The 23,690-nt window shown below is 37.8% G+C and overlaps 1 protein-coding gene across 3 annotated transcripts in view; it reads right to left on the bottom strand.

Moving 5' to 3' along the window:
* DEGS2 (delta 4-desaturase, sphingolipid 2) overlaps positions 1-23,690 on the bottom strand; it is a 155,527-nt gene that overhangs the window by 108,540 nt on the left and 23,297 nt on the right. Inside the window, exons 1-3 of one of the 3 annotated variants that reach the window (XM_016431283.2) lie at positions 6,048-6,183; positions 2,082-2,249; positions 3-78 (exon numbers count right to left, since the gene is read on the bottom strand). Coding sequence is in view for 1 of the 3 variants with exons in the window: in XM_016431285.2 (XP_016286771.2) it covers positions 6,048-6,051 (4 nt within the window). In the remaining 2 variants the exon portion in view is untranslated. Of the gene's footprint in view, positions 1-2; positions 79-2,081; positions 2,250-6,047; positions 6,190-7,760; positions 7,798-23,690 lie in introns of those variants that run through there. The other 2 variants (XM_016431285.2, XM_016431282.2) reach the window with 2 other exon arrangements.

The following is a 23,690-nucleotide window of genomic DNA, read 5'->3' as shown; positions in this document are numbered from 1 at the left end:
ACCTGGTTAATCATTCACTAATTACATCTGTTCTTTGGAGGATCATTTGTGTGTCAACAGGTGGTCCTCTTCTAAAACCTAAGACGGAAATAAAATAAAATAAAACCTAAGATGATTTTTCCTTTCTAGTATGCCAGAGAAATAATACCAACTGTATACTTATTCCTTCATAAGAAAAGGAAAGGCATCCTATTTTTTTTTTTTAAACCCTTACCTTCTGTCTTGGAGTCAATACTGTGTATTGGCTCCAAGGCAGAAGAGTGGTAAGGGCTAGGCAATGGGGGTCAAGTGACTTGCCCAGGGTCACACAGCTAGGAAGTGGCTGAGGCCGGATTTGAACCTAGGACCTCCCATCTCTAGGCCTGGTTCTCAATCCACTGAGCTACCCAGCTGCCCCCAAGGCATCCTATTTTTAGATCCTGGACTATTTCTTCCCTCAGAAAGGAGACACAACCTAGGACTAGATTGGCTGATCTCTTGCTCAAACCTGACTTTCTAGGTAAATTGATCCATTCTCCTATTACCTCAACCAACAAAGTAACCCTGTCATCAGGGCTTTGCTGCACATGCTCAGGACACCTAAAATGAAAGAATTCATGTGGGAGATGGCAGGGATCTGCTTCTAGTAAAAGATATTCTGCTTATTTGGAATTTCACCCAAAGGGCTTGGATCAAGCAATACCACTACTAGGTTTGTATCCCAAAGAGATTTTTTTTTTAAATGGGACTTATGAGAAAGAATGCTATCCACATCTAGAAAAAGAAATGTGGGAGTTGAAATCCAGAAGAAAACATATAATTTTTAATTTGCTTATATGGGTATATGATTTGAAGTTTTGCTTTTAAAAGATTACTCTATTACAAAAATGAATAATATGGAAATGGGTTCTGAGCGATAATACATGTATAACCCAATGGAATTGCTTGTCAACTCTGGGAGGAGGGAAAGAACAGGGTAGGGAAACAACAAGAATCATGTAACCATGGGAAATTAAAAAAAAAACAACTAAAAAAAGACATTCTGCTTTCCTCTACACCACATCTCTCACAAAAGTACCTCCATCATAAGTGATCTGGATAGGTACAACAAAGCCTCTCTTACATGTAAATAGCATTGAGATATACGGTGTGATTTTAAAAGGAAGCATCACAATCCAACTAGAGGGGTAAGGAAGAAAATACCTTTCAGAACTATGGAAAGGGAAAGAACTCATGACCGAACAAAGGATTAAGAGAATCAAAAAGGATCAAATGGACAATTGAATAAAATTTAAAGTTTTTGCACAAACAAAACTAACACAGTTAAAATTAGAAGGCAACAAATTAATTGGGGGGGAAATTTTATAGCAAGGTTCCCTGACAGAAATCTCCTAAGAGATATAAGAAACTGATTCAAATTTTTAAGAATAAGCACCATTCCCCAATATGGTCAAAATGGCCAAATAGCCAAAAGAAATAAATAAGCAATTTTGAAGGGAAGAAATAAAAGCTATAAACAGTCACATAAAAAATATTCTAAATTACTATAGAAATATACATTAAAACTACTTTGAAGTTCTACCTCATAGCACTCAGATTGGGAAAGAAGACTTAAAAAAAGAAAATGGGAAATGTAAGAAGGGCACTCTTGATGGAGCTAGGAATTGGTCCAACTATTCTGGAAAAAAAATGAAGAATTTATGTCCTAAAAGTAACTAAACTGTATGTACTGCAACTATACTTATCCCGAAAGAGATCAAAGAAAGAACAAAAGGACATTTTTTTTAAAAACTATTTATAATAGCTCTTTTTGTTATAGCAAAGAACTTGAAATAAAGTGGTGCCCATCAACTGGAGAATGAACAAACAAATTATGCCATATGAATATAGTGGAGAGTTATTGTACTTTAAGAAATGAAGGGCACAATTTCAGACAAACTTGGGAAGATAAATGAACTGATAGTAATGTAAAGTGAACCAAAACAGAAAATTTAATACAATAATAACATTGTAAGAACAAAGAACTTTGAAAGAGAAGTATTCTGATCATTGTAGTGAGCAATTACAATTCTAGAGAGAAAATAGTGAAGCATGCTACCCACCTCCTGATAGAAAGGTGATGAATTCAAGATGCAAAATGAGACATACATTTTTGGACTCAACCAATTTTGCTTGATAATGCATATTTGTAATAAGAGTTTTCTTTTCTTTCTTTCTTTTTTTCCTCCATTAGTGAGGAGGGGGATAAGGTTGGAGGGGAAGTAATAAGGCTGCCCTCAAAAGAAGAAAGAAAAAGAAATGAGGGTCATGGAGTATTTTTTGTTGTTGTTGCATAAAAGAGAACAGAAGGAAGATCAGAAGTAATCACAAACAGGACAACTTTGAAAGTTACAAGTTGAATTTATTATAATTTGTAATTTTTATAATTTATATTAAAAAGGAAAGCAAGATATATATGTACATATATAATTAGAGATTTGTCGGTTTAGTATACAATCCATTTTTTTCCGTTCTACTAGGTAATTTTATTTGGTGTTTAGAATCAGAATAAAAATACTATTTAACTAAAAAGAAAAATAATAATTGAACCATAGCATATTAGAACAGGAAAGAGAATTTTAAAATGCCAGGCTGGAAGGGACCTAAGAATAACATGTCAGAGCTACAGGGTTGATTTAGAAATCTTCACCATCTCGATTTCTTTTGTCATATGCTTTTTTTCTCTCCTAGATTACTCCCCCTTCAAATAAGGTCATTCTCTCTGGATCTGCCATAAGCAACAAGGTAGAAATTCAGAAAAACTGCTTAGATGCAAACCTTAATGATAATAGCACTAGACTGGTAGACCTCCTTGATTCATTGTGTGACCTTGGACAAGTCATATTGACTTTTTATGTTACTTCTCCACTATCATAGTCCTTTCAAGGTCTGAACAGTACTAAATGTTCTAGAATTCTTTCATTCTTCCCACTCCCTTCATCAGCTCATTTCAAACAATTAGAGAATCTCAGAGTTGGGTTTTTTTTTTAACCCTCACCTTCCATCTTAGAATCAATATTGTGTATTGGTTCCAAGGCATAAGAGTAGTAAGGATTAGGGCAAAGGGGCTTAAATGACATGCCTTGAGTCACACAGCTAGGAAGTGTCTGAGTCCAGATTTGAACCCAGGAGCTCTCAAGTCTAGACCTAGATCTCAATCCACCAAGCCACACTTGTTGCCCCCAGAATCTCAGAGTTTGGAGGACCTATCTAATTCAGAGTCTATCCCGGTGCAAAATTATCTTCCAAAGTATCCCTGACAAATGATCATTAAAGGTTCCCAAAAAAGACAATGATCTAAGAGGTTTCAGCAGAGCCCAAATTCCCTAAAGAATTTCAAACTGACTAACTGGATCCCCAGACAAAATCAGAATAGGTCAGACAGACCACTAAGCTCCTCCATCCCATCCAGGATTGTACCTCTAATCTAGTAAATAGGGGATCATGCAGGGTAACTTCCAGCAGCAATGTGGGCCACCAAGAAAGAAGCCTGAAGATTTCATGAGCAAGGGGCCTAGGACCCCTTGGAGAAATGGCTGAAGTCAGCATGATTGAGACAGGGAAAAAAGATCCAACACTTTCCAACCTAAAACTTCTAATCCAAAATTGGAGAAGTTGGGCTGATTAGGTGCCCCTAGGATCTGGGTTCTAAAAGTCAAAAAGACTCAGTCCAAATATCTGGGCTCCAAAAGCTAAGTCCCAATTCAAGAAATGAAATTGAAAACATGAGTAAACAGTGTAGGGAAACCCCTCTAAATACAATGAAGAAATTCTATGTGTTGGGAGAAAACCCAAATAAAAGAGAGATGCAAAATTAAACTTCAGAATTAGAAAATTATGGTGCAATGATAATAATTACAAGTGAAGCCCGTGAAAAAAGAATAGATTTGCTAAAAGAACTATAAGAGTGGATGGAAGAAATTAAAGAAGGCTTGCAAAAAGAGGTAAATAATCAAATAAGAGCAATTTGAAAGAAAAATGGTTTGACTCAAAAGCAGAAAAACTTTCTTAAGAATCTGACATTAAAAAATAGAATAAAAGGGGCAGTTAGATAGTTCAGTCTTAGAGAGAGAGAGAGAGAGCCAAGCCTGGAGATGGGAGATCCTAGGTTCAAATTTGGCTTTAGACACTTCCTAGCTGCTGTATGACCCTGAGCAAGTCTCACCCTTACTGCTCTTTTGTCTTGGAACCTGATATTCATAATATTGATTCTATGACAGAAGTTGAGTTAAAAAAAATAGAATGGAATAAATTGAACTAATAAGTCAATGAAGTAAAAATCATTACTAAAAAGACTAAAAAACTATAAGAATGCATAAATTGACCATAAAAAGGTAATTAACTTAAAAAAAAGAGATGATTTAAGAATCATTAGACTCCATGAAAGTGAAGACCAGATAAAAAAAAAACTTGTATACAATATTTCAAGAAATCATAAGAGAAAATTACCCTAAACTATTTTACTCTAGACTACAGAATGAAAATAGAATCCATATCCAGAAAGAATTGTTAAATTATACAAACAGAACCAGAAATATTGTAGCCAATATTCTGAACTTTCAGATTAAAAGCAGCCAAGAAGGGGGGGGGGGGGTTGTAATTTAGATCATATAACCTCAGAAAACTTTTGTGGAAATTTATTATTACATGTAATTGGTAAAATAAATAAAAAAATAAAAGCAGTCAGAAAAAAAAGAAATCAAATACCAAGGAACCACAAAAGCAGGCACAGAATTATGCAGCAATTATGTAAATGAAGGAAAAAACCTTTAGATGACTTATGAAAAGCAAAAGAGAAAGATTTACTATCAAGAACATCATTATTCTACACAATTTAAGTGGAACTTTAATAAAATAGCATCCTCAACAAGAAAACCTGGACTGGGCAGACTCTTCAAAACAGAAAAACTGGACCAGAAAAACCTAAAAAGGTAAATATTTGAACAATCTGGAAACACTAAATGATGATCAAGTGCTTACATTCTAGTAAGGATAGAAGAGAAAATTGTCCACCAAAGGAAACCAAAGAAAAATAAAATTGGTTTGTTTTAAGAGAAAAGGAAAGGGCCAGGCATAATTGTACTCATTTATTATACTAGCTAGTGGAAAGGCTGAGACTGGACAATTCCATGCTGTACTGACTATGCTAATTGGGTGTCCACATTAAGTCCAGCCCTGATAAGATGAATCCTCCCCCAGAACAAAGACTACCAGGTTGCCTAAGGAAGGACAAACTGGCTGAAGTTGGAAACAGGGATCAAAACTCCCATGTCAGTCAGTGAACCAGATCAGGTCTATGGATTTCCAACCCAGGTAAGCTCTCAATGAGAAAAATAATAATAATGAAGAAAATGGAGAGAAAAAGAAATATACTGAAGAATAAGATGAATAGTGTCATGGAAGCAATGAACTTGAACTTGGACAGATTTTTGGAGATGGTGGAGGGTAGAAGGGCCTGGCATGCCTTCACAAGTTTAGGAGGAGTTGGACATGACCAAATAACAATAGTAAGAGAAGAAAATAAATATGAACAGCAAGGAATTTACCATTTCTCATATTTAACCAAATTAGAGAAATAAATACAATTAGATGTTTCATGAATGTCATTCAGTTATAGTTGAATCAGGCAAAAGAAATCCAAAAACACCTTCATGAAGGGTTTAGTATCAAAATACACTGAACTCAATGGGAAAATAGACAGAAATAGGAGGAAAGAGGGAGAATTAAGAATGGACAGAATTGGCTAAAGAATAGTCACAAGCAAAACAAACTTCAACTACAGAGGATTGATAAAGCCAGGACTAAAATGGGAAAATGAAAATTTAAGAGCCAGTGATATGACTCTAGACTGCATTAAGAAAAGGGCAAAGGAGGAGAATAAAAATACTCTAACTATAGGGTATTAATATTAATTTTAATCCCTTTCTTTTCCCTCCTTTTTTTTTTGATAGAGATGGGCTTAGTGGAAGACAGGGGGGAAAGGGCACATCAAAACATCATAATTGTGAGTACAAACAGGTTGAACTTACCCATAAAAAGAAGAAACGTGGCAGATTGGAGCAAACAGAAGAATTTCAAAATATGGTTGTATCCAAAAAGAAACACACATATGAAATATAAAGTTTCATTTAAAGAGTTCAATGAAGGGCTGGAGTCAAATCTGTTACAGCTCTGGTGATGCAAAAAAAAAAATCAAGAATAACTGTCATGGTCTCAGATAAGGAAACAAAAAGACATGGTGAAGAGAAAAGCAAAGAAACTACATTATACTTACAGACACTATAGATAATGAAGTGATATCAGTACTAAACCTATTATACTGTATATAAAATAGCATAGCATATAAGAGTTTAAAGGATAATGGACACTGAAATACAGGGAAAATAAATAGCAAAAAAATAATTACTTGGTACTTTAATAAAGCCCCCTTTCAGACTTAGACACTCTAGAAAAAGAAGAAATTAGTCAAAGAATATACATGAGAAAGCACATCCCCCCACACCTTTGCAGAGATCATGGTTCACAGAATGTTTCATATAACATCAAATTTTTTCAAAGTGTTGATTGATTTTGCTAAATTTTTTTTTATTTCTTCTTTTCCTGTTAAAAAATTATTTGTTATAATGAATGGCTTTTGAGGAAGGCAATGGATACAGAAGGAATAATACATACATAATAAAAAAATAAATAATAAATAAAATATAATAAATAAAATATAATAAATGTTAAAATAAATAATAATTAAAAAACCAAAGGATATCATCAAGAATCTTTTTTATGTTAAAAATATGAACAGATTTTAGCAAAGTTGTAGACACTTTGAGACTACTAAATGAGAACTACAAAGAATAAACATATCTCAAAGTTACACAAAAACTTTTTAAAAAATTGATGCATTGGGGCATTTTAAAAAATAACAAACATAAGAAAACAGAGTTAATAAACATCCTTTACTGACCTCAATACAATAAAAATTATAATCAATAAAGAGAACTTGAAGAAAAGATATATACTTAAATGGAGAACAAGTCATATAATACTAATGAATGTTTGGTTCAAAAAGCAAATCATAAAAACATGTGTAACCTTACCAAAGGAAATTAGAGCAATGAACATTTTGAAACTTGTCAGATATAACCAAAACAAAATTGATAACTCTAAACACTCCCACAATAAAAGAGAAACAAAAGATCAAGGGATTGGACATATAGCAAAAAAAAAAAATTAGAAAAGCAACAAATCAAAAAGTCTTAAATAAAAATTGGTATAGCCAAAGGAAAAAAAATAATGTTAGAAAAGAAAAATAAGATTAATTTTAAGAGTTGATTTTTTAAGACTAATATAATAGGCAAACTATTAGCTAATTTGAAAAAACTGGGAAATCAGATTATCAAAATAAAAATGAAAACAGAGAAATCACAATAAATGAAGAAAAAATAAAAGAAGCTATTTTGAAATTATTTTGCCCAATTATATGCTCTACAAATTAATAACTTAAATGAAATAGATGGCTATTTAAGAAAAAATACAAAGCACTCAGATTAACATAATAAGAAAGAGAATTCATTAGCTCAATCTTAAAAAAAGAAACTTAGCAAAAGCTAATGGGAAGGGAGGGGGCGGGGTGGTGGAAGCCCAAGTCCAAATGGATTTGTTAGTGAATTTTACTGAACCTTTAAAAGAATAATTCATTATATAATACTAAATTATATGTTTTTACAAATATAAAGGCATTATCTTACCAGGCTCTTTTTATGATAAAAAATATGGTCCTTATACCTAAAACAAGAAGAGAAAAAACAAACAAGTCGTTACAGAGCATCTCTTCAAACACTTTCAAAGAATTCATGATATTAAAAGGTAACCTCTTCCATTGCTGGATAGAAGTGATTATTAGAAAAGTTTGATATACTAAACTAAAATCTTCCTTCCCACAGTTTCTACTCATTATTCTTAGTTCTCTTCAGGATCAAGAAGAACAAATCTGTCATCTTCCCCAAAATAGTCCTCAAGGTACTAGAAGACAATGGTCACTCCTTGATAATCTCTCTCTTTTAGGATAAAGATCCACAATTCTATTGACATAGTTTGGAGTTCTCTCCCTCATTCTGATCCTTCTTCTATATCCCAGACTTTGAAATATTTGAAGAAAGCAATTTCCCTATGGAGAGGCCAGAAGGCAGGAAGACCTTCCACCAAGAGCAACTTTCTCCTTTGCCTTTCATTTACCATCCTTCCTAGACCCCCCCCCCCCCACGCATATTCTATAAGGTAGTTGGGTGATGGGAAGACCCACAGCTAAGACCCTCCTCCTTTACCTTTCCTTGGCTCCTGGCAATCACAACAACCTAAAAGCTAAGTATATCTGGTGAGGTACACAACCATCAGGATTTAGCATTTACCCTACCGCTGCATCTGAAGGTCCTCCTGGGCTTACCATCTGGCATTCTTCTATGCCTTTCAGACACTAGTGAACTGTCATCTGACCTACTAAAAGCATCCTAAGTACCCCTGAGCTTTTGCCTTTATCCGCAATGCTTAACCCTTAGGATTTCTGGGTCTCTCTATCTGCCCTGCAGCTGAACTTTCTTATGTGGTGTCTCCCCAATTAGAACATGAGCTGTTTGAAAACAGGGACTATCTTGTTTTTTCTATTTGTACCCAAATGCTTATCATGTATCAATTAATAGAATGCTTTTTCATTCACCCATTGATTTATTCATTCTCCTCTAAAAATTTTCTGCATTGAAATTCCTTGTTGGAAATCAGGTTTCATTAAGGGATGTGGGAGAGGGGGAGAATAGAACTAAAGCAATAAAGGGTTGAAGTAGTAGCTGTATGATGTTACCCCTCCCACACAATAGTGTTAGCCATTAAAAGAGGGAGGCTAAAGCTAAGAACTTCAAACACAGTAGAAGGAGTTATAAGAAATATCTGGGAGCCTTTCAATTATTTCATCCAGGATTAACAATCCACTAATTAATTTCATTATGTTACATGACTGATATGGAAGACTATGAAACTAGGTCCTCCAAACATCCTTTTCTAAGTGTTAGCTCCCGATATATCCCTTCTCTTCTCACTAGCATTTGTTCAGAGGTTCAGAGGCAACATTAGCTGCCACAGAGCTTTAAAAAGTGAATATCAAATCCAACCCCCATGGTTTTACATGTGAGGGATTTGAGGCTCACAGAGGGCAAGTCCAACTCAAGGTTGGGCAAGAGGTTAGTGGCAAAAGCAGATTTCCCGATTTCCCTAGATTGGAGGGGGGGGGGGGGGGGAGGGAACCAGTTGACTGTTCTGGAGTGAGAAGTCAAGGAGATGCTTTGTAAACAGTAATAAATAAATTTAACAGTGTTTTAGGGCAGATAGCCTTTATCTGTCTCTATTAAGAAAGAAAAAGACAGTTTGGCCTCTATTTGACAATGTATCCAACCACACCATTAATGCATGAAATCATCCCATTTTTAAAGGTTTTCAGTAAATGATTATAAAGAGGACTTATAAAGAGGTAGTACAAATGGTTCCTATAACAAGTACAAAGTAGGTGATGTTTTAGAGAAATCATGCTTTTTTCAGTCCTTAAAAGCACATTCACATAGATTTTTTTCACACATATTAAATGTTCAAGAAGTATTTTTGACAAATTTCTTATTGCTCTATCAAAAGACATAGGGATGGCAATGTTCTTCAGTTTCCTCCTCTGTAAGTTTGGGAGAGTTGGATACTAAATGTTTGGGAAGGTCAGACATTATGGTTTTGTGATTCTTAGTCCCCAACCCCTCACCCTCTCAGCTCTGACATCCTGTGACTCTGTGAATCTGGTTTTGATAATTCAAATGGCTCACACTGAAGCATAGATGAGAATATAACTTATGACTAACTTTTCTATGTTAAGGCCTATATACATAAATGTTTGTAATTTTTTGCTCATCTGAAAATTGATGGGGGGAAAGGGAAAGGTTCTATTGGATATTTTTATAGCATTTATTCTTAAAATACATACACTGAATGCAGTTAATACAACTCAGTTCAATTAACAAATGTGATGAATTCAAAATTTTATCATTCTACTATCTTGTTTATTTAAAATACCCACATTTACGTGAGATGAATTACATGCAGACTCATAAAATGCTTGATATGAGAATAATCTCTAAAATCACACAATCTAAACTCTTCATTCTTTGGGTGAGAACCCTGAAGTCCAGAGAAGGTAGTTTCCCCAAGGCACACAGAGAGAAAGTCAGGGGACTAAAATCCAAAGTTCCCTACTTCCAGGGCTCTGTACAGAGAGGAGCAGCAAGATTTAATAACCACAATCTTTCAAACTACAATGGTGACATTATGGCATGTGCTCCTTATGAGCTATGGGGCCATGGGCAAGTTCAAAGGGGATGATATTTTCTTCCCCATCTCTTCCCCAGGGACTTTCAGAAAACCAAATGGGATCATGGAAGTGAAAGTACTTTGGAAACAGTAAAGTGCTAGACAAATGTGACCCAGTCATTATTTCCACTACATCTGCAAGAAGGATGTGGAGAGGAGTCACTTTTTTTCTTTGCCTCCATAGAAATACATTAGAATCAAGTTCTGATGTTATTATTGTGAGTTCATGGATCTGCTGCACATATGCATAGTTAAACATCCTTAATCTGAGATGAAAACCCTTCTGTAATGCTAAGGCTTAGCACAACAGAGACCCAAGTCCTCCAAGGCTATTCAAGGGCAACACTGTTAGAGAGGCTTCAGGGAAAGGCCCCATGATGAACTGCATGGATCTCAGCCAATGATCATCCAAAGTGCAACACAAAGGCTTCTAGTAGAAGGCTGACCATCAGCTGATGACCTTTTCCAACCACAACCATTCACAAAGATCATCTGATGAGATTTAGAGAGGCTGGCATCTATATTCATGGAAGGAGGGCCCACATACATGAAAGAATACATGAAACTTCTGAAAGTAAAAATATTAAAGGGTGCTACAGCCTATTGCACAGCTAAATGTAATAATAATAATTACATTTCAACCTAAAGCTATAGGCTACAGATCATATTCACCATTAGTTTCCTCTGGAAACAGGTATTATAATTATTTACTCTAAACTCTCAGGGGTTCCTAACTTTTCTTTGTGCCAGGGACATAGAGATGGCAATGTTCTTCAGTTCCCTCCTCTGTAAGATTGACAAGGTTGAATACTAAGTGTTCAGTAAGGTCAGTCATTCTATGGTTTTGTGATTCTTAGTCTCCATCCCCACCAGAACAACGTTTTTAAAGGCACAAAAATAAAATACCTAGGATTACAAGAGAAACCAAAGACTGGTTAAAATAAAGATGTGATTTTTTTTTCCCCATCCAAGTTCATAAACTCCCTGAAATCTATCCATGGACTCCTCAAGGGGCTGTAGGTGAAGAACCCCTGCTCCACTGCTCCACAAAAACCATAGGTAGGTCTCTATAGAACACAAGAAGTTAAAGGTAAAATCCATTATACTGAGGATTTAATATCTTCTAAAACAGTAGTTGCTCTGGTTTCCAGCTGAATTAGGTGGCTTTCACTTCACAAACTGGAGTTAGCAGACTGTTCATATGAAGGTCATGAGAGCACTAAGACCTCAGTGGCTTGTGCCATCAAGCTGTAGGTAGCTGAGGCTAGCATAACCTCATCATCAGTATACTGATAAAGGAAAAGAGCAGTCCCCTCCAGGTCATTATGCACAATATCAGGGCAACAGATAAGTGGACTGATAAGAGCCCTGAGACTGCAAGTGATGTGAAGCCAGTGCTGGGCAGAGCTCCTACAGGACAGCACTGACTGGGACCACCCCACTCCCCTGGGCCTCCAACAGGTCCACACCCACCATTTGGTCCGATTAGTCACTAATAAAAGGGTGAGGATAAAAGACCTGCTCCTGGAAACACCCACCCAGAATGAGTGTTGCTTACCCTGTCCCTGACTCCAAGTAGCAAGTAGACCCACTTGGGCCTGTTAATTGATGCTGACACAAGCACTGTGCCTTCTGTTACTCATAATCCTAGGTGTTAAAAATGATTAGGGGACTTGGGTTCAGATCCGAATCTTAGATACTTCCTAGCTGTGTCAATCTGGGCAAATAATTTAACCTTGTTTGCTTAGCTCTTGTTCTTTTGTCTTAGAGCTGTTACTAAGTAAGTTTAAAAAAAAAATACTTGATTGGGTCTGGGGAAATTGTACCTACCTGCAGTAAACAAGAAAAATTGCAAAATGATTCTGCGAAATGAACTGCATTTGATTGTCAGAGGCATGTGAAAGAGAATCACATGGGAGCCTGGGTCAAGATTCTAAGGTTCCAATTGAAAAAAACATACTTCTGGGGGAAGTTTGGAGGTAGCTGAGATTTCCATCTTTCTACAAGGTTTCTGGCCCTTTTTGGGAGATCCAGTTTGAGAGGAGAAAAACTGCTTTTACTGGCTGCTGGCAGCTGGACAGAAGACCAAAGAAGAACCATCCCTTCTCTGCTGGACCTACTTTACCTCTAGGATCTTGGCTCATTTACTGAACTCTGTTTTGTGAGGTTCTGTTTGGGGGAATTTAACTTATTTAGCCTAGATAAGATAGCCATTACGATTGAATTAAGGGAATTTAGGTTTGGGGATAAGATTAAGAACTTTTCCTTTTCCTTTGTTACCTTCCTTTCTCTCCCTTTCCCATCAACAAACTTAAAATATTTAGATGTTTCCCTCTTTCCCTTAAACAATCCCATAATAACATACCCCAGATAGATAGTAGTTGGACTTGAATTCTAGGAGGTCCAATTAGAAAGAAATGGAGGCAACAGGGAAGTAAGCCCTCCTTTTACACAGTATTTTCAAACTAGAGTGCTAACTGGCTGTCCATCAGTCTCTTCTTTACTGACCCCATCAGTCATCTGCCAAATCTCCTAGTCAGTAGCTTCCACCCACTTGGGTCAACCCCTCTCTCTTGGGTTTCTCCACTCCAGCCAGGTACCTGATTTGTTTTTCCCTTTTTTCCTAGATGGGCTTAAGAACTTGTATTCTTGGACCACCCAATGGATACATAACACAGGGCACAGTAGAGTCACTATTACATCTTATTCTGAGGCCTGCCTAGCACTAGAGCCACATGGGCTTTGCAAGCCCAAGTGTCCCAGAAAGCAAGAATAATAGCATGGTGGCTGATGCTGAAAAGTTGACCTACCATGATGGATTGACTCTTTTAATTTACAAAGTATGAAGTCACCATCTTTACTTTCCACAATGTGACATCAATATGGTACCAAGCTCTACCCTATCCATTTCTCAAGGAAAGTCACCATTGCTGAGCCATACCTGATGAATAGTCCCCTCCACCCATTAGAAGAAAGTTTGTGAGCTACTGACAAGCAAATTAATGACCTCCATCATGGCTTGCAAAAAGGATCCTCCAACAGGGTGCCCACTTACCTCATTTAATAGGATGAAGTCAGTTTCCTATATATATATAACCCATACACGTAAAACCAAGATAATCAATCAGTAGGCTTTTGTAAATCTGTAATCCAAAAGTCCTTCCAATTATATTCCTGTGCTTCCATGAAGCCTTACTTGACAGTGATTTAAGCCTGGCTATCTCAGCCAGTCAGGTCTTAAAAAGAATGAAGAGATTCTCAGGGAGAGCCTCCAGAGACTTCCCATGGTAAGGCAGGACATTGGATGTCTCTCTGTATTGAACTCAAAGACAGATATTTATCAATTACCCTTTCCCTAAGGGGGTAGATCCTTCTGAGCTACTTTTCTAGGTTCCCTCTTCATCCTTTATTTCCAGAATCTCTCTAGCCAGGAGAGTGCTTCAAGGATATATGGAATTGACGGAACTCCAGAGCCCTTTTCATTTGGATGGTAATGCAATCTACTAGTCTTTTGTGTTCTTCCTTTGTTAGTATGGGATCTTGCCAGAAGTTGATTAAAATGGTCCCTCTGTTTTCTTAAGTCAACAGAAGCAGTCACAGAATTATTGTATACACTGAGCTGTTGCTTTCTGATTGGAAGTTTTTCTGCATCCATTCAACTGTACCTTCTGGGTCAATGGGATATTCCTTCTCATACCTAGGAGAGATTTTTTTTTCCTTCACCACCAAGTACTAAAGGCTGGTATCAGCCAAATTAATTAGTCCTGGAAAGGCCCCCAGGTGGCAGATTTGGCAAGAAAGAGCTCTCAAGCAACATGTAACTACTATTCCTTTTAATGTTACCACAGAAAGATACAGATGCAAGGATACATCCAGGAAACTGATGGTTGAAAGGTAGCTTCTCATTACCTCTTGACTCTTCCTAGAGGTACTGCCCACACATCTTCCAGAATCAGCAGTCCACACCAAGTAAGGATTCTCCTAGGACAGAGAAGCTATAATCCTGCCCCAGTGATTTTTATTCTCTCTCAACTATTGGTTCCCATAGCACCCCCTGAAGGCTACTGAAAACAATTGTAAAAATGCTGGCTTTAAAGCAAAGGTGATACCGTGTGGCTCAGGACTACATGTCTCTGGACTTTCCTCTATCTTTACAACCTTTCCCAAGATTTCTACAAAAGTTAAATACTTTGTTTATCCACATAGTTAAATTTCTACTCTTTGGGGTATTTCCTTACTCTGATGCTAAACCATAGTGGAGGTCACAGCAGGGTCTGGCTGAAGCATACCATGTGCACTGTAACTGATGCTACTCCTGGAACCAATCAGTTTGGTTTTTTGGTGTCTCAGGAGATGGAAAAGATGCAAATATCCACAAACAATATATTTCTTGTCTGAGCTCAAAGCTTACCAACTAGCCATAACTAGCTCAGAAGAACTCTGATATAAATAACAGCATGATGTCCAAGTTTATTGTCAAGACCTTCAATAAGAAAAATCTTGGTGCTCAAAGAATGCACAAGATCAGTGGAAGGCTATTCCTGTCCAATATATTTAGAGGCTGAGTAACTAGTCTGCTTAAAGAATCGCTCCAGAGTGGTGTGGATTCTATAAAGATAACTTATCCATCCAACCACTTTTTGACCAGAAGTGAGCAAGTTGGCCACTGATGAGTAGAAAAAAAAGAAATGATGGATAATTATCTCAGAAGATTTCAAGTAAAAAGAGTACCAACCCATGATTCAAATACTGTCTTAACAAGACAATTACTCAGATAGTGATACTTCAGGTGACAGAGATTGTGCCCCAATAACTCTACCTTGAATTGGGGATGGTTTCAGTCAGATGTGGCAAGGGGGAGTCACTAACCCAAAGGCAGCACCTTTCATACCTAGATCTTCAGTGCTACAAAGACAATCCACAGAACCTGGAAATGCTGATATCCGCCTGGACCCTCAACAAGTTCAGATTTAGATAGGAAGATCAACTAATGCTATGAATCAGCTCAGATGAGAAATAGGAACAGGTGGTCAACAAAAGTTAGTCAAAACCAACTAACTAGCCTAACTGGATATTATCAGAGAATCTGGAGATGTGATTCCACATGTAGCCAGATGATAATAGTAATGCTTGCCAATGTACATTCATGGGATCCTACCTATTCTTAATTAATCTGAACCCTCAAAATCTGCTTTCCTAAAATCTAGTGTGCATGACACATTGTTGGGCATATCTCCTTTCCTATGGTAGCCTCAAATGGAACCAATCCCTGTAGGTAAAGGAGAGGTCTGAGAATATAGCCGCTCAGGCTTCAAGAAGCTGCAGTTTCCCAGTCCAGAATGATATTGAACCATCATGAAAGTCAGATTGAGGGAAGGACTTCTGAGAGCCCAAGAAGTTTTGAATTAGGCTCTCAATTTTAGAGGCACAAAGACTGAGTGGCTGCAGCAACAAGAGAGGATATGTTTGCACAATTAACCTGAACTTTTGGAATCTTTTACTCAGTTTAATTAGTTTAATGAAAATCCTGCTAAGGAAAATAAAATGTTTATTTCTTTCCTGAAGAAACATATCCTGATGAATCATTGACTTTCTTCTCCTCCTCCTTCCTTTTTCCATCTGAAAGGGCTTAGGCCCTAACCTTTTTCCTTTTATTAATTTATTATTTTAGTAGTAATTCAGGTCTACCTTTCCCTAGATAAAGATACAATTGGTTTTTTAAAAATAACCCTAATCTTCTTCCTTAGAATCATTATTATGTATTGGTTCCAAGGCAGAAGTGCAGTAAGGGCTAGGCAATGAGGATTAAGAGACTTGCTCAGGGTCACACAGCTAAGAAGTGTCGAAGGTCAAATTTGAACATGGGCCCTCCCATCTCTAAGCCTGGCTCTCAATCCACTGAGCCACCCAGCTGCCCCTGATACAACTGTTCTTGATGTTTTTGTTTTTAAGGAGAGTCTAAATGGAAAGATAGAAGTATCTAATTCATGGATTTTGGTAGGTTGTGTTCTATTACCTAAAGTTCCTTTAGTCTAAATTATTTTATTATTCATCTGCATTAATAAGCTTCCAAAAACATCAGGAAAAGGTTGACATGTGAATCTTTGAACCTAGGCTAAAACCTTGCACTTCTCTGATAATGCCAGTACCTTTAAAGAAAAAAAAAAGGCAACTTGGATAATTTCTACCCTTATGAGTCTCCAGAGAGGGAGTGTGTGCACCTGTGCCCTTGCAGCTGAAGGGGTATGGCTGGAGGGAAGGTAATGCTCAAAACCAAGAAAGTCTCTAGGTATAATACCAACATCTACAAGTCCCTTAATATTTTAATTTAATTTTAATTAAATAATTTAAGCCATTTTGATTTAAGCACATAGCCTCTTAGTTCCCTTGAAATCTTGAGTTAGAACAATCCAACCCTGAAAAAACTTCCATTCTTGCCCCTAAGGAGACTCATCTCAAGAGTCTGTAAAGTCTGGATACAAAAAATGTTGTTGGCCTGAAAAAAACAAATGGGACAGCTGCTTTCTGGCATATTCTAAATCTGAATGTGGCAAAAGGACCTTTACAATCCTGATCTCAGAAAGCAAGATACTTTTACTAATACTTATCTCCTTTTCAACCATGTTCTACTGCATGGGCTGTGCTTACAAAAGACGTATAATTTGATTATAAAAATCTTATTATTTGTATTAACCTCCCTCTCCAATGCTGCTTATAGTGGGTTTCTTCCTAAGATCATAGTTGTTTTAAGTAGTGGAAGGTCCCTTGGGAAATTCTGGGACTTTGCCATGGAAGGCTAGGGTGTGGCAGGGAGGCAGTCCTTAGGATTTGATTGATCTAGAGAATTAGGGACATAAATTCATTCAATGAAGGGTTGGTATTCACAGAGCTTAACAGTTCTTTCTGCCCTCAGTAAATTATTGCATTTTGTGGTCCACAAATTTTTAATTTTAATTTTTAATTTAAATTTAATTAAATTAATAAATAATATTATAAATAACATTATATATTATAATAATAAAAATAAGTAAAAATAATAAATAATAAAAATAATTTTAAAAATTTAATTTTAATTTTAATTGAATTCCTGAATCACTGCTCCATCCTGAATTAAACCTAGTCCAGAATATTCTCTCAGGATCACTATTTTATCACTTTTATTTAGGGAACAGAAGCCAAAGCAGAAGCAACAGCATCCTAGGGCTCAGGGTTCCACTTCATGCTCACATAGGCAAGCAAAAGGGGTTCTTAGAGCCATGTTCTGTCATCACAATGGCTTCTGAGGACAGGAGGCAGCAAGAAGAGCTCCTGGGGCAACATCAGAGTAGGTAGAGAGAAAGAGAGGTAGAAGTAGAAGACATGCCAGGTGAGGGGAAAGGTTAGGCAGAAAAGAGGAGGGCAGAGCTTTAAAGATCCAGGAAGAAGATAGAACCATACAGGGCAAAAAAAGATGCAGAGAGCTTCTGTTTTGGGTAGGAGTGGGACTAGGCCATCAGTGTCAAATACAAGGCTCACAAATGCTTCCTAGTGTAGCCAGAATCAGATTAAAATGTAAATGGAAAACATTTTATCAAAAGAAATAAAACTACAATAGAACATAGATAAGGTTTTCTAAGTTAATATGAGGCAGCAGGGATCCTTATGTATAGTTTAGTGGCCTATTTAGGTTTCCAGTTGAAGTTGACACCATTGAACTAGATGACTTCTGAAGCCCATTCTAATTAAGAAACAGCCCACTTGGGGAAAAAAAAATCATTCTTATTTACACATATAATTGTGTATTTGGAATTTTGTACCCCAGGACTACATTCTCCAGAATTCCTTTTCTCTGCATCCTAACCTACATTTTTACATTGGGTTGTTAAAAGTTTCTATAATCCCGCCTTTGGGTCTTTTTTTTCCTGCTAACTACTGCTGGAAAAACACTCTTTCTCTCTCTCTCACTTTACTTTGAGTTATTATTATTAATAAATCTTATAAAAATAATGCTTATAGTATTTGGATATTTAATTTTAATCTTACATAATCAATCATCATTATTATTGCCAACACAATTAGCGACATTTAATGAGATCCATTCACGGACAATATGCCCCCAGAAAATAAGAGGCATCATACATAGATGGGTTTTAGCCCTCAAGGAGCTTATAATCTAAATGAGAAGAAAAGACCTATGCAAAAATATAAATATTCATATAAGGGAATATATGAACCAAATGAGTGGAACTAGTAATACACCCAGAAATTTAGAACTTAGACACCAAAAAAAAGTCACATTAAGGGGGAAAAAATAAGTAAAATGAGAGGCTAAAATAAAATAAACTAGATAAACAAATTGGAGGTTAGGCTAAAGATTTCCCATTCCTAATCTAACAGGTACAATCAACTTGAGTACTCTTCCAAAAATTCTGGGAGAGTATCCAAAATAAGTTGGAAGACAAGTATATTCAGTGCTTCCATAAATCTCACTAGCAATTTCAGATATCCCCGATCACTAATCAAAACAATTTTTGGACCTTTCTATAATGGAGATATAGACTTTAGTTCATTCATTCATTTATTCAAAAGATATTTTTGAGCATCTGGAGCAGGACTCTCTATGTAGTGATTTTGCAGAGAGATATAAAATACCTACTTCCTCCCCTCAGGGAACTTAAAGCCTAATGAGACATAGCTCAAGGGCTACCTTCTCTTCTAAGCCTTTCCTGATTCCCCCAGTGCTAGTAGTCTTTTCCCTAAACTAGTTTGTACTTAACTACTTTATATTTATTTGTATTTATTTGTATTTATTCTTTTCTATTCATTGATTCTGCAAACACACACACACACACACACACACACACACACACACACACACACACACACAGTGATGGCAAACCTATGTCATGGGTGCCAAGGATGGCAAGCAAGAACACTCTGGCTGCCCTCCCTCCTCCTTCCCCCCCCCAACCAGTTCAGGTCTAGGGCAGAGCTGCTCCCCTCCCCTGATGACATTTTTTCACATCCCCTGCCCCTCTGCTCAGCAGCCCAATGGGTGGCTCACAGCGGCAGAACTGGAGGGGAAGGAAATGGCCCAATGAGAGTGCTTTCTTCCTCCCCAGTGTAGGGTAAGGGAGGGGGGAGGGGGCAGCACACCCAAGACTTGGGGGGGGGAATGGTACTTGGTCTTGGGGGTGGGTGGGGTGGGGTAGGGGTAGGTGTAGGGCCCAGCACTCAGTCTCTAAAAGGTTGGCTGTCACTGTATATATACATATGTACTCATCTCCCCATTAGAATGTCAGTTCTTTGGGAATAAGTAGATCAGGACTTCTTAGCCTCTTTTGTATCACAGACCCCTTTGACAGTCTGGCAAAGACTTATAGACCCCTTCTCAGAATGTTTTTTAAATAATTGAAGGAAATGATCAATTTCACTTAGAGGTCAGTGAAAACAGACAGTTTGGTTTTTTTTTCCTCATTCAAGTTCATGATCTCCTTGAAATCTATCCAACCCAAGGTAAAGAAACCCTAGAGTAGAGATTGTCATTCTTTCTATTTGTGTACTATTAGCACCTAGTAGAGGGCCTGGTACTAATAGATGCTCAATACTTGTTGGCTGACTGAAAGGAAAGAAGACTCAAGACCCTTCAATTCCATGCTTTGAAAGAGTCATCATTAGTCTGATGTGGATATTCCTTTTTCTAACACACACCATCTCTTTTTCAGTTTCTATGACCCCCTAGATTCATACCTGATCTTTAACTTTATGGCAAGGAGTTTCTCTATACTCTACTAGTCAAATATTCACACAAAATGAGGTATTTGGAACCTTTCTGTAACAGAGATAGAGACTTCATTCATTCATTCATTCATTCATTCATTCAAAAGTGAAGACGAAAGGGGTAGTTAGGTGGCTCAGTGGATAGAGCACTAGGCCTGGAGGTTCAGGATTCAAATTTGACCTCTGCCACTTCCTAGCTGTATGGCCCTAAGCAAGTCATTTAACTCCAATTGCCTAGATCTTATTGCTCTTCTACCTTGGTATTGTTTTTTAGTGTTAATTCTAAGACAGAATGTTTAAAAAAAAAAGACAAACAACATTTATCTAATAGGCACAGAATCCATTCCCAGGCTACACTAGAAATTTACCTGGCTTGCTAGTACTTCCCAGAGATTGCATTCCAATGCATATAGCCTTGAAGAAAACCCAGGGTCCCTTCCCATATATAATGAAGCATAAGAAAAGGACTATAAAGAAGCATATCATTTTTTCCCTCTGACAGAAGTCCTCCTCCCAGGCATGCCTCATCATGGGGTGGTCAGTGGAGCTACAAAGCTTCAAAAGTTTCGAGAAGGAGTCAGAACAGACTGTATCTGCTGTCCCGGGACCAGTCTAAGTAAATGTGGAGAGAAGCTCATCACAAGCAGACAGGGCACTAAGTGAAGAATTTTGGCCAAGACAACCCATAAATAACTGCCAATTAAAAATGTTTTTTGGGGTCAGTCTGGTTGGCTTTCACTCCAAATATTAGAATCTAGGGTTTTGCCAGCAAAGTTGTATGTGTCAAGAGAGAGTAGGGTTGGAAAGTGGTGAGTGGGATGCACATATGTATACCTGCATGCTTGCATACGTACATGAATGTGTGTGTGAAGGCAGACAGGAGAGGGGACAGAAAGAAAAGAGATGGAGAAGGCGGGGAGAAAGAGATAAGGAATAGGGGGAGCAGAGGGAGGTTGGAAGGAAAGAAAGGAGAAGGAAGGCAGAAAGAAAAAGAAAGTCAAATGTTGAGATGGGCATGGCCTAGCTATGTACTGAGCTCTAGACTAAGAGGGGCTGCATCAGTAATTTGAGTCCTAATCCTCTCAAATAGCAGCAGAGAAACCCAAAGATGAGTAGATAATGTGTTCTCATATGACTTATCTGAATTGGGCATTTTCTGAACATTTCCCAGTAGTTTCTATTTTGGGAATGCAGAGTGACCAGGGGAGTGCAAGGAAACTGTACAGGACTAGCTGAGATCAGCATTACCTGTAATGAAAGGTTCCTGACCCCAAAGTGACAGAAAGGAAGAAAACTTGATTCATGTCACTGCAACAAATTTAGAGCCCAGAGGCAGGTAAAACCCACATGCTTTTAGAGAATCTAAAAACTTTTAACTCATCAAATTATCTATCAACTCTCAGAGTTGATTTTATTGGTCAACATACCTTATAATCCTTACATTAACCTAAAGGAAAAGGATGATAACTGTAGTACTATCAGTCAAGGGAGCTGCCTAAACGGAGGTTAGGCTTCCACACATCAACTCCAGCAAAAAAGTGAAATTTATCCAAGACTGAATAATGGCCAAGAAATCCAACATGAAACTATGATCCATGATTTCAACCACAGAACTGCAGAGAAAGACAGCCAGATGCTCACAAGAATTAGGAAAGGGGACTACCAGCAAAGCCAGTACCAGTATCCTCCCAGCATCACAAAGCAGCTCTCCCCACCCAAAAATAAAATCAAACTCACAGGGTCAGAAAGCTCCACCATTGGAAACTTCGGAGTACTGAGGAGTGACCACAGGTACTGTGTGGTACTGCAATGCTCAGACCAAGATAGCCTGGGCATATGGGCTCTGATGTCCATGGTACTCCATCCTGAGACATCACAGGGGACACTTAAGATGTGGCGCTGTGAATCTGAAAGATGCAAAAAGGACTAACCCCAGGACGTGAATCCAGGGAATGTAGGCCAAGACCAAGTAGGTCAACCATATCACTAAAAGTACAACAGAGAGTAAAACTATGTCCTGGCACAAAGTCCTAATTCATGAACTAAAGCTGGAGAGGTAATAGTTTAAAACTGCAGTAAGACATCTGGGACACCCTGTAGCACATAATTTATACTAGATATCATCAGCAGGATTTTTTTTTCAGCTCTATTTAGCTTCAGGTGAATAGAAGAGGAGGTATATGACAAAACTTATCCAAGACTGGGGTTTGGCAAAGGGATGACCAGCAACAGGACAAGAGGGTCAAAGGATATGAGTGCAGGGGATAGTATGGAATTGAAATGATTCACAAAGACCACCAAGAGAAAGGGAGTAAGTATAGCAAAGCTAGGGTGGGAAAAACTAAAAGGTGAAGGGACTGCAAGGCACAGTGAAGGTGAAGAGCAGGGTTGGGGGCTGTAAAGCTTAGTGAAAAATAGAAAATATATATTTTTTAGATAGATGAAAAAGATTATCATCAGAGAAAGGAATTTTGCAATCCATAAACTTGGAAATAGGACACTTGTGTCAAGTATCAAGAGTACAACTGACTCTTTGTGTAGTTGAGGCTAAAGGAATAGGTTAAGAGAATTGGGGAAACAGTCAATGCATATAATAAAGCCCCCTTGTCTAAAGGCAGGGGGTGAAATGGAGAGAAAGATGTAAGCCAGGCACCTAAATCAGGAGGTAGGAGAGGAAGATAAATGTATAATGGCCACTGAACTCTTAAGTGTGGGATAAATTTGGATGAATGAACCTTGGTGGATCATTGGTTGCTGAATGAGGGTAGCAGAAGAGTCTGGAAAGACGATGGGGAACAGCAATGAGTGTAATGGGGAGCACTAGTGTCAGGGGAAGAAGTGGAAGCCTAAACATTGCTAAAAAGGGTGGCTAGAGGGGGCAGCTGGGTAGCTCAGTGGATTGTGAGCCAGGCCTAGAGACCAGGAGGTCCTAGGTTCAAATCTGGCCTCAGACACTTCCCAGCTGTGTGACCCTGGGCAAGTCACTTGACCCCCATTGCCTAGCCCTTCTGCCTTCCCTTCTGCCTATACAGTATTGACTCTAAGATGGAAGGTAAGGGTTTTTAAAAAATTAAATAAAAATAAATAAAAAGGATGGCTAGGGATCTGTCTCAATAAGAGCCCAGAGATGAAGGGTATGAAAAAGTAAAAGTTTAAAGATGAAAAGAATTTTCTTAATTAAGGAGCAGGCATTCCAGAGAGCATAGTGACTAAGGCAGTTAGATATGGAGTGTGACATCTGGGAGGGGAGGTTTGAGAGAGGGAGGGAGAACAGGGTTTGTTCAATGATTCCAAATCGCTGGGATGAGGGAACATACAAAGACATGAAGTATGCCAGCCTTTGATGAATGAGTCCAGGCAGACCTATCAGTGGCTAGAAAGATATAACAAGTGATTGTTCAAGGCCCTTCCTCAAAGCCCAGCCTCACAGCAAGTGACGAAGTTTGGTCCTATGAGGGCTAGGAATCCTGCCTCCCACTAGACAGAAGTACAGACAGTAGCTCCAGATGGGTCTGACCCAGGAA

Source organism: Monodelphis domestica, chromosome 1, assembly GCF_027887165.1.
Source record: "Monodelphis domestica isolate mMonDom1 chromosome 1, mMonDom1.pri, whole genome shotgun sequence".
Taxonomy (NCBI): domain Eukaryota; kingdom Metazoa; phylum Chordata; class Mammalia; order Didelphimorphia; family Didelphidae; genus Monodelphis; species Monodelphis domestica.
This window is presented reverse-complemented; position numbering and strand designations above follow the sequence as displayed.